General features: G+C 42.8%; 1 protein-coding gene across 4 annotated transcripts in view; it reads left to right on the top strand.

The window, feature by feature from the left end:
- The window catches only part of stra6 (signaling receptor and transporter of retinol STRA6), a 116,177-nt gene that overhangs the window by 60,358 nt on the left and 43,397 nt on the right, over positions 1-12,422 (top strand). For all 4 annotated transcript variants that reach the window (XM_039773696.1, XM_039773699.1, XM_039773698.1 and 1 more), the window contains one exon: positions 9,534-9,700. In XM_039773696.1, the coding sequence (XP_039629630.1) occupies positions 9,534-9,700 (167 nt within the window). The remainder of the gene's footprint in view (positions 1-9,533; positions 9,701-12,422) is intronic.

Raw genomic sequence — 12,422 nt, 5'->3', positions numbered from 1 at the left:
TATACTGATGGATGTTGTCAAGCCTTAAAATTGAACACCCTATTTTAATCATTTGTTAAGCTATTCAGGTGCCCATTTCTTATCGTTATTATAACTTCCTGACATGCCTAAACATCTTAAACCACTTTAAAGCATGAAGCTGGTAATGTCAGGCAGGCAGTGAATTTGGAAGAAGAAGTTAGAATAAGAGGAGATTCACCTCCTGGAGTCAGTAAGTGACACGCATGAATTACTCAAAAACAGCAGAAGTAGTAAGATCACAAATAGAAAGTAATGAGAATTCAAAAAAGCCATACTGCTAAACTAAAAATCAGTTTTCCTGATTTATTTTATTTTAATTTATTTAAAGAACAAAACACAATAACAAAATGCACTTCAGTCACAAAACATAGCAAATGCATAAATTAGTGACGAGCGAAACAGTTTGTGTGAAACTGAAATTGCAGTGACACATAGCGTTTTTCTTCACACGGAATTTCACTAAGCAATGGTGCTTCTCTGCAAGTGAAATCCATTCAATGAGTTTATAGTAATCCCCCCTCGATCGCGGGGGGTTCTGGAACACAAGGTGAAACGATAGGTGAAAGTCCGCAAAGTAGAAACCATATGTTTGTATGGTTATTTTTATATATTTTAAGCTCTTAGAAACTCTCCCACGCTGTTTATAAATATTCTCCGCACAGTTATACAGTAAACCCTCGTATATCGCGGTTAATTCGCTCCAGACAGATAAATGAATTTCCACGAAGTAGGATTCTTTATTTATAAATCTAATATTTTCGCAGTTAGAGCATTGAAAACCTGTTTACGACCTTCTAAATACGTTTTTTAGCATTATTAGAGCCCTCTAGACATGAAATAACACCCTTTAGTCAAAAGTTTAAACTGTGCTCCATGACAAGACAGAGATGACAGTTCTTTCTCACAATTAAAATAATGCAAACATATCTTCCTCTTCAAAGGAGTGTGCATCAGGAGCAGAGAATGTCAGTGTGTGAGAGAGAGAGAGAAAAGTAAACAAGCAAAAATCAATAGGGCTGTTGGGCTTTTAAATATGCAAAGCACCGCGATAAAGTGGCCGCAATGAAGGGATCAATGTGAAGGTAGTCTTTCAGCATTTTTGAGAGGAGCGTCCGTATCTTCTAAGCAAACAGCCCCTCTGCTCAAACCCCCTCTGTCAGGAGCAGAGAATGTCAGAGAGAGTGAGAGAGACAGAGAAAAGCAAACAATCAAAAATCAATACAGGCTGTTAGAGCTTTGAAGTATGCGAAGTACCGCGCTGGAAGCATTTCGTATATCATTGAGGAGTTTTATATAATACGTAATACATGCTCTGATTGGGTAGCTTCTCAGCCATCCGCCAATAGCATCCCTTGTATGAAATCAACTGGGCAAACAAACTGAGGAAGCGTACACCATAAATTAAGAGACCCATTGGCCGCAGAAATCCGTGAACCAGCGAAAAATCTGTGATATATATTTAGATATGCTTACATTTAAAATCCACAATGGAGTGAAGCCGCGAAAGTCGAAGCGCGATATAGCGAGGGATCACTGTATATTTTTTCATCTCATCTGCAGTCTTTTTCTTCATGTGGAAAAGCCCAGCACAGTTTATTATGGTGCAGATCATGGAAAGTTAGCACAGCTGGAAAGCAAATACCCTCAAGCGCCTTACCATTGCTAAAATCCCTTGACCTGGGTATGTGGCCGCTGTGCTACCCATAGTGTTACCTCTGACCCTAAGAGACTGGTACGAGGTGGCACTAGCAGCGTGAATGTGCAGGCAGGCAGTTCAATGATGTTGTGTGTTGCCCCCTGAAAGCAGCCATGGAACTTTGGGATGGTGCTGGAGGAAGACCAAGTATAGCGTTTCGACTACAGAATGACCCTCTGGGAGTCTTATTCTTTACCTTCTAACCCCAAAAACCTTAAAAAATAAATCCAGGAAATTTAATTTAAGAGGGTTTCTCACTTCACAATTGCTAAATCACATGCATGGTTAATTTTAAAGGCAATTTTGAGAAACTGTATGTGAAACGAAACCCCGCTGTTTTGCTCATCACTAACAATAATACATTCTGACTAAACCGTGAAACCCACCCAGCACTCATGGCCTATGGCTATACGCTGCCCTGTCTAAAGTGTTTCTTCATTAAAAATAAACAGCAAATAAAATTGAATTGTTCAGTATCAAATGAAGTTGTTCCTTCCAAAAATTTTAAACAATTCTGAACAGATACTCAACATGAGAATTCATTTCCTTTCCAATTTGAGATAATATAGAACATCACTTTCATACAGAGTTGTAAACGGTGGGATTCTTCAAGTTGAGCAAAATGAGTCCTCATACAAGTAGTGTGGTATACAAACTCAGATTAAGACCCCCCTATAGGCCCCTGGGTGACTTAGCTGCTTAACATAGAGTTAATCTTACTTTTAATAATGTAGCACGTGCACAATGTGTAGTTTAAATGAAACAAAGAACAAACATAAATATTTGGGGCACCATTTAGACAAACCCTGTATGTTATATAACAAAATAATAAACTCAAATTAATGTCTTCAAAGACGACCAGAGAAAGGTGATGGTGGTGCCAGTTATAAAGTCACTGAGGAGAAAGAGGAGGGAGCCCTGGAACTAGAACAAGGTCATGTGCCCGCGAGATGTTGGTTTCTAGACCTGAAGGAGAAGGAGATAAGTGTTGCAAGACAGCGCCAACCCTTGGCTTGGGTTGGAATTACAAGCTAATAGGCCTTGAAGTTGTCTCCCAGCCACCCATGAGTGACAGCGGTATTTCCTACTCTTGCATTCTGCATGTAGACATACGATTGTTTCACCGAGCATGGGCCATTACCTAGGGGTTGGGGTCAGGTTGTTCCTCTTGGTCACTTCAGCGAGGAGACTCGATCACTTGATCTTTGTCCTACTGGGCACGCACCTGGAATCCACTGATGTTAGATCTGCCCCTGGTGATATAGGATTTACAAACACTGTTATCCCATCAGTCATTATTCCTAATACTGCTGTTAAACATTTCGAAGGGATTTTAGATCCAAGGCCATCCGAGAGATATACAAACATTTTTTGCCTAAAACGGTTAACATGTGGGTCATTCGCAAAACTTGCAACCTAACAATGATGACATAGCTCACAGACTGGATTTTCCCCAGGTACATTTTCGACAATTTTAGATATACATTGTGAAGCCTAACCTAACACGGACATGAAGGACACAAGTTTCACTATACAGCACACAAATTATTTACAGCTGAGGATGCGTTTCTTCTTTGCTCCACCAAAGTACAGCACAGTCCATACAGCACCACAGTCCCTTCTCTTCACCAGTCCTTCCGCCTCCACTCCTCGTCATAAGCTTCGTACTCTGCCTCCCGGCTCAGGCTATTATTGTAAGTGGTGGTGACTTTGATCCTTTTATAGGTCCTTGGAGTGTTCCAGGTGGTTCATCAGGATTACCTGGAATCACTCCCAGATATGGTAGAAGTCCATTATAGAGCTCTGTAGCTCCCCCTTGAGGCCTTCATGGAACCCAACAGGGCTGTACCAAACACCAGCTCCCAGCATGCCCTGCAGGAATCCGTGGTGCCACAGCCGCCCAGAAGGGCTGCCCTGTAGCGTCCCAGGGGAGGTATTGCCTCATCAGTGTTCCCTCCATTCCGTTCTGTTGGCACCCCAGCCAGGTAATGGCCGTGGCCACCCGTCACAAAATACATAGATATATGTAAATACTGAATAATTTTTTATTAAATTATGGCTTGCTTAGTGCATAGTAAATTAGAATGCATTTTATGAATAAATAAATTCTATTCCTTTTTTGAAGTTTTAATAGAATGATCCATTTCCCGTTGCTCCCTAAGAATGAATCAACCATATCGAATCAGATTGTATTTGTGGACATATAGTTATACACATAGTACAAACTGTAGTGAAATGCTTAGTTACAGAAGTTCAAGAAAAATATAAATATTAAAAAACTTGTATCTTGAATAAGTGAGCTTCTACTGTCGATCACAGACTTGTAGGTGGCAGTGTGATGGTCTGATCTTCTCATTTGTACAGCAGGCATCAGCATTCAAATAAAGCAAATCCAGCAGGTTGTATCTTCAAATCCAACATCCTAATTGAAGTTTGGGATTGTCAAGGGTAAATTTCTACATCCAAACTAACCAGTAAAATAATATCAAAGGATTTGGTCAAAAAGGCCAGAGAGCCAGGGTCACAAAAGTGAAGGCAAACAAACACCATACCGAGGAACATCAGACAGGCCACTCTGGAAACCTAAGTGAATGACAAGACCATCCCCTTTGACACCAAACACAGTCATTCGCAAGGTAAGGAATCAGGGAATGGCAGAAAATGCCAGACCACAAAGAATCACTTCTTAGTGGGGGGCAAAACGTCCAAAGAATAATTAGTGTGACAGATTAGGACTTTCTCGCTCCCTTGTACCCTCAGACCACACGTCAGACACCAGGTAAAAGTCCAGATAATTAGTATTTATTATAATAATAATGTGCACAAAGCACGCTCCTGTCCACAATTCTCCAGTAACCAATACACAAACTCCCAGACGCTTAGCCACCCTGCCTCCCAACTCAGCTCGTCCGTTTGGGATTTCCTAGAGTCCTTTATAGTCCTTGACCCGGAAGTGTTTGTCCCTCAGTCCATGTGACTTTCTATCACTTCTGGGTCAGGTAAAAACTTTTCTTCTGTCCATGTGAGTGGGACGCACTTCCGGGGTGTTGGGAAAATAGTCCCTGGGCCTCCCTGCAGCGACTCCTGGCGGCCCCCATTGTATCCAGCAGGGCTGTGCATTAAAAAAACACTGCCCATAATTCCCTTCTGGCATTCAGGGCACCTCTACGCCGCAAGGAGGGCTCCATCTGGCGGCCTGGGGGTATTGGCCAGGGTACATGGCCAGCCATATCTTACATAAGCTTGATGAAATTTAGAAGTAAAATCCAACAGTGTAGACCTTAGAAATTAAGGCTATATCATGCGATTTTTTCCGTTACATATTTCATTTACAAAATTTTAGTGAGTCAGAGGTAGTTGTGTTGCGCTCCCATGACCGCCAGTCACATGACATCCCCAGTGACTCAATCCAACCAGTCTGCCACTCACCCTGACTGATTCAGACAGGTTTCATTTTGTCTTAAGTTGTACTGGTGGTCTTGTGCGAAAGCTGACAAGAACTGAGTACTCACCTGGAAGTACAATTAATAGAAAGCAGTTGTGATGAATAAGGAATATGAATGTTTTGGACCTCACAAACAGAAGAGAGGCTCATCTGTCTGATGTCTCATGATTCTCGTTCCACAACACAATAGGAAAAAGAACAAAAAAAAGGAAGGTTTTAGATTGCAGCTGAACTCGCTGTACCTGTAAAGCATTCATACAGCAATGGCATGATCAGGTAACTTGTTACTGAATTTAAATAAAAAAGGCGAACTCATGGTGCTTCGGAACTGTGAACCCGTGCTGGGAAGTCGTCATGAAGTCGTGTAGTTTGTCATTACAGGCAAATCCAATCAGTGTAATCTGACATCCTCAGGCAATGAGATCAACAATGCAGTCGTCAAGACTGACATTCCCTCTGAATTTTGGAATTATATCACCCTAATGGGTGAAAGGGGTATTTGAAATGTCAAACACCTACTACTGAAGAATAAACTAAAAGTCAGTAATAGAAAGTGCTGTTTTTAATTGACAAACTATTTGCCCACAATGAGCTGCAGAGTTTCAATGACTGTTCTGTTTTTCCCAAAGACATGTAGGACAATTTACAGATCTAAAATGGCCGGCTGTGAGCAAATGGTTTCCTTGCATTAGACTTGTGGACTTTGGCTTGGTTTGGGGCATGTGCCTAATCGTTGCTAGCATAGACTCCAGTCCCACTATTGGGATAAGCCATTCATCCTACTCATGTCCTGAACCCACACCATTCAAGTTAGAACCTCAGCCTAGCCCAGCAGTACTGAACACAAGGCAGGAACCAGACCTTGACAGGCTGTGTTTCAGTTTCAGGCCTAAACAGAGATGCCAACTAACCTAACGCAATGAAGTTTGCGCAAATGGTGGAAAAAAAACTTCCTCAATGGAAACAATTATCAGGTTGTGTAGAAAAGCACCACAGGAAGTTCAATCATTTGACCCATTTTAACATTGGCTTCACAAGTTACATATGCAATGACAGGCCTGTTCTTCTCATATCTGTTTTTATATTCGTAATAAAATTGTCAGAGTACTAGAAGTCATGAAAGAACAGCATCACTTACTGTAAGCACATTAAACACAATAAAGAAAAGGCCATCTTTTTCAGTGTTGCCAGTAGCCAACCACAGTCCCACTCATGATGCTAGGGCACTTGAGTGCCAAGGGTCACTTTGCCATGGAGCTGAACCCTTATGCTGTTGCCATGTCTCTTAGTTCAGCACATTTTCAACAAGACAGCTGGGAATTGTGAAGTAAGGCTTATGCTTCTGGGAACTTAGGATGTTCCCGTGACTGTTTTGGGTAATCGTCTCGATTTTCTGCTGCAGCTGTTACTGTTTTGGCTTCCTTTTGTTCCACAGTCTGAGTAAATCTTCCTGGCGCTGTGCTAAATATGAAGTGTTGGTATCTCCCCCATACTTGCCATCCAGCAGTTCAGTTTCTTTTCCAAAAGTAAAAGATACCCAAGACCCCAATAATACCTATGATTATCGGCATTATAAAATGTTATGTTATCTTAATAAAAGTACTGTCAAAAATAAAAAAAGTTAAAGGTTATTTTCACACTGAAGAATAAAGAAGGTGAAAGGCACAACTTTGCAAAGATGAGACAAGAGCCCTAAAAAGATTTGGGGCAGCCACCCGTATAATTTACCTGGCTGCAAAATGGACATTTCTTAGCATAGATGTGTACTGGATTGAGTCCAAAATAGAACTGACTGGTGAGGTTGAGATGGTGGGTTTTTAAAATGAGGCAGAGGAAGTGAGGTAGTTATGCCCAGAATCAGAAGGGGAGTCTTCTAGACCAGAAGTGACATCGTGGAGCTCTTGACTGGAAGTGACGTGCAAGTTCACACCTCACAAGGACTAGCTCAAAGTTCAGTTTACACAGATTAAATTAAATAAATTCACATTCATAATTCACCATCACCCTGCGGTGGGCTGGCACCCTGCCCGGGGCTTGTCTCCTGACTTGCGCCCTGTGTTGGCTGGGATTGGTTCCAGCAGACCCCCGTGAATTTGTAGTTAGAATGTAGTGGGTTGGATAACGGATGGATGGATGGATGGATGGATGGTTCACCATTTCAATTTTGAACTAGTTCAGGTTCAGGTCATTTTGTATTTTTTAAAGAGTGAGAATAAATGACCCATGAGTTTACTTTTTTCAATTTTGCATGCCTTATATTAGGCTATTACAGTGTTCTTGAATAAAATACAATAATTATGAAGACTTTTTTATTTAAATACACTTTATTGAGTTAAACCCAGCAACAAACACGTATAACCATATACTGTATGCTCATATCCTCCCGGTCAAAAAAGAAATTAAATAGATGCAAGTATATATAAAAATTACTGCTCTATTTAAAACCGTGTGATACAAATGGTGACTGTGGAACCAACGTGTAGGTGAACTAACCTATTATGCTGCCGGTCAAATTACGGTGCCAGTCAAAATTCACGTCACATATTGCATGTCCAACAGAAAAAAATATACAGTGGCCTCGCGAAGTACAACGTTTTCTTAAAAGCGGAGCTTCACCGCATGCTCATGTCAGCAGGGCACCAGCTTAAGCACATGCAGGCAAACACAGACAGAGCCTATTTGATTTTACGTTATTTTTTTCAAATACAAATAAATGGCAAAAAAATTGTATGAGTCGTAAAAGTCCACTATTTGCGCTTATCCAAATACTGCATTTGGATTCATCTCCACTCCCACATAACAGGGTAAGGCAAAATGTTTAATCTGGACCTAAACCAGATCCAGAATGTCACATAACACTGAAGTAGCTCACGTTCAAGTTCTTCACTTGCAAATACATTACGTTAAGTTCACCGTTCTTAGAAAATTGAGCTTGTTCAATGAGCTAGTTCATGCACAACACTGGTCAAGGAGACCTGGCGGAATTTTCCATGGTGGGTCTGCAGTGGAAAAAGAGAAAGGATCAGTGCACCTCACCACCCCCTGGTCTTCCCTTTAGCTGCCTCCCATGCGCACGTGTGTGACAGCTGTAAAGTCTTCATTAGGTGTGCAGCTGAAAAGGAAAGAGCAGGTAGTGCGGATAAGAGAAGAAGGAGGAATCAAAGCCAGGGCAGATGAATGGAGAAATGGTGAGAGGAGAGGAGAAAAAGCTGCCATTAGAGAAGATGGAGGGAAAGAATAAAAAGCTAGTCAGTCATTAAGACCTGGAGAATTATGTGATCCCAGGCTGAGAATGAGCTGAGCTTCTTCTGATTTTCTTTGAAAGTGTCTTTGAAGTCTTCTGAAAGAACACAAAGCCGAGAGATCAGTGTGGCAATGATCAGGGCATGTGAATTTGATTTTAATAGCTCAACCGTCTCCCCGAGTCTGCGTGGGTTTCCTCCGGGTGCTCAGTTTCCTCCTACAGTCCAAAGACATGCAGGTTAGGTGCCTTGGCGATTCTAAATTGTCCCTAGTGTGTGCTTGGTGTGTGGGTGTGTTTGTGTGTGTGTGTGCCCTGTGGTGGGCTGGCGCCCTGCCCGGGGTTTATTTCCTCCCTTGTGCCCTATGTTGGGCTGGGATTAGCTCCAGCAGACCACCGTGACCCTGCAGTTAGGATATTGTGGGTTGAATAATGGATGGATGGATAGTTCAACTGTGCTCTCCTGAAATGGTCTGCAAGCCATCTCCTTTTTTCACCTATGTAGATGGCTGGACAAATTCCTATAAGAAACGCAGTAAATACAATTTTTAGACTGGCTTGTTTAATGGAAAATTTACCAGACGGGCCAGACACAAGGGTATTGTCGGTGACATATTTGCAAGTGACACGGTGGCTCCTGTTACAGCTCAAAGTGCCTGGTGAGGATGGGGTGCTCCTCTGTGAAGTTTGCAAAGGTTAGGTGATCCATGAAAGGAGGTCATGGGAGGATTAGGTAAAAAAGGCCCCTGTGAAAGGACCAGTTTGCATAATTGCTAATTTTGTTTGATGACCTGTGGGGGAGTTGAGAGTGTCAGGGTGGAATGGAAGGACGCAGTGGGATGAGGATTTTCGTTTTTTCAGGATCCTCTTAGAGTGCATGTTATAAAGTCTACTTATGGTTTGACTGAAAGCCCTGTCCACAACATGAGAAGGGTACCCACTATCAGTGCACTGCCATGTAAGTAACAATTGCCAAGCTGGAGAAAGTATCATTTGAAAAAGAAAGAAAATGAGCCCCTCTCTTATGCTCAGGTCCAAATGAGCGACTTGGGAGCGGAGTTTCTATTGCTCAGCGGCTGCTCCATCTTTACATCTGTCTGACTGTGGCTGCTACACTTTTCTGTTCTCAGAGCTCTGGAAGATTCTGGCACTTTTCTACTACCCTCTTCTCTACTATCCTCTGCTGGCGTGTGGTTCACTGCAGAGCCGCGTCGGCTACGTCTTGGGCAGCCTGCTCTCCTGGACTCACTTTGCTGTTCTCGTCTGGCAGAAGTCTGACTGTCCCCGGACGCCAGAGGTAAATGAGGGAATTGAGCTGGGCGCACGGCATTTACTGGCATAGTTGAATGGTTTGTATCAACCAATCCTGTTTGTGTGCGCTGTGATGTCAGCAAGAAGTAGGAACTGCAGTAAGGCTCTAACGGCAGGAAGGTAGGAGCAGATTTAGCTTTCTTAGCTCATTTCATGGGAAAAAAAGGGAAATTTGAGAGCAGTGATAGGAACAGAAACGTGTCCCGATGTAACTGTAGGGCGCAGCTGTGGAACACCAGCAATGTGTAACCACACAGGAACCTTGTGCTGCCATTCCCTGCTGCAACCCACTGTGGTCACCCAAGACTTTATCTCAGAGGACAACTCGTGGAGCCACAGATTTGGGCAAAATTGAAATAATACGCATAGCCAGGGGTCAAACTAGAAATCAGAACTGACTGTCATCCAGACGGTGGGGCAGGATTTGGCCTGATGTCCCCCAACCTTAGTTGTTCTCCCATTAAAGGACTTAAAGCTTTTTATAGGAACACTTTATACTCATGGAGAGCATGGCTTTACAGCAATGGGGCATTACCAACTCCAAAGGGTTAGGGTTTCTTTAAATGAAATCAGCATTTCATGATGCGATTAATCAGAATTAGAGCAGTATGGTGGTGCAGCGATTAGCACTACGGTCACACAGATCCTAATCCCACAGCCACTCACTTTCTTTGTAGAGTTTTCACATTCTTCCTGTGCTTGTGAGGGTTGCCAGTTTATCCACCCTGAACCCAGGCAACTGAATTTTTCAGACTGTGCAACCATAATTGTGGGAACGGGTGCCATGTCTAGAGGATGGAGAAAAGCCCGGCCCTGTGCAGCTGGAACTACTGTAGAGTAAGAGGGTCTGAAAATGTTAGGTTACGCTGTTTATGTTATATACTGCATATTATGTTGTTAGCTGTCATCACATGCTCCTATGTGTCTGTCCATCACTAAACTAATGTTCTATCAAAGGTCCTGCTGCATGTCCTCATTCTACGTACAGTCATTGAGCAAATTCTTAGGAACATATCTATACCTGCTTATCCGTGCAATTATCTTGTCAGCCTGCTTTATGGGGTTTCAGTCTTTCTTGAAATGTCATCGTTTATATTGATGACATGCTGGTGTATTCACCAAGACTCTTTTCCTACATACATTCACTGAAAAAATAATTAGGAACACCTGTACACCTGCTTATCAATGCAATTATCTAATCAGTCAATCATGTGGAAGCAGTGCAATGTGTACAATCCTGCGTAGGCAGGTTGGGAACTTCAATTTATGTTCACATCAAACACCAGGAATGATAGTAGGAGCTGCACGGGCTGGTCTGAGCCTTACTGTAACTGCTGATCTCCTAGGATTTTTATTTAGAATGGAGTCAAAAGCAAAAAAAGCATCTTGCGACTGGCAGTTCCACAGATGGAAAAACGATGTTGATGAGAGAGTTTAAAGAAGAACGGCCAGACTGGTTGAAGCTCATAGAAATGTTATGGTAACACAGATAACAACTGTGATAACCAGAAAAGCATTGCAGAAAGCACAACGCACCGAACCTTGGGGCAGATGGCCTAAAACAGCAGAAGACCATGTCAGGTTCCACTCCTGTCAGCCAAGAACAAAAAGCTGAGGCTGTAGCACAGGCTCACCAAAACTGGACAGTTGAAGACTGGAAAAATATAGCCTGGTCAGATGAATCTTAATTTCTGTTGAAGTACACAATGGTAGGCTCAAAATTTGGACGCCAACGGCATGAATCCATGAAACCCAACCCATTGTGTGTCAACAGTCCAGACTGGTTTTGGTGGTGTTACGGAATATTTTTGACACACTTTGGACCAGTCAATACCAATCATTCATCGCTTGAATGCCTCGTCCTATTTTGAGTTTTGTTGCTGACTATGTGCATCTCTTCATAGCCACCATTTTCCTATCTTCTAATGGCTGATTCCAGCATGATAATGCACAATGTCACAAGGCAAAAGTCATCTCAAACTGGTTTCATGAATGTGAAAACAAGTTCAGTGTTCTTCAGTAGTCTTCCCAGTCACTGGATCTGCATCCAGAAGAACACCTTTGGGATGTTGAAGGATGGGAGATACACAGCAGGAATGTGCGGCTAACTGACCTACAGATATTGTGTGATGCAATCATAGGAACATGGTCCAGAATCTCGAAGGAATGTTCCCAACATCTTGTAGAGTCCATGCCAGAAAGAACAGAGGCTGTTGTGAGAGTAAAGGGAGGTCCTACTCAGTATTAGTTGTGGACGCTGGCCCAGACACACACAGACGGACATCGTTGTTTTACCCAACACACTGTTTATTTACAAATATTTACATGGGATATTCAGGCACTGGGGCGCCGCCTGGCGGTGGCCACGGGTCCCTACAGGGCTGGGCTTCCAAGCCCTTTACCTGAGGCCCCCAACATAACCAGGGCGGACGCCCCCTCGCGGTCTAGAGGAGGCACAAGCCCTCCTCCGGTCCTCCTCGGCGTCCCGGCCAGGTACCACATAGTACAGTGGTCTGAAGACTTTCCTCAGTGGGTGTATAATCATTGATTTGTTCATGTGAGGTGATGTGAGGTACATTGTCACCCAAAAACTCCTTAAGTGTAAATTCCAAGCGTTACTAACTATCAATAGACTGCTAATGACATGAACATCATATGTTCCCCCATATTCCTAAAATGACACGTCTTCTTACATCACAGAAAACTTT

Source organism: Polypterus senegalus, chromosome 12 (genome assembly GCF_016835505.1).
Source record: "Polypterus senegalus isolate Bchr_013 chromosome 12, ASM1683550v1, whole genome shotgun sequence".
Lineage (NCBI taxonomy): Eukaryota > Metazoa > Chordata > Cladistia > Polypteriformes > Polypteridae > Polypterus > Polypterus senegalus.
Note: the sequence above shows the minus strand (reverse complement) of the source record. Positions and strands in the feature narration are given on the sequence as shown.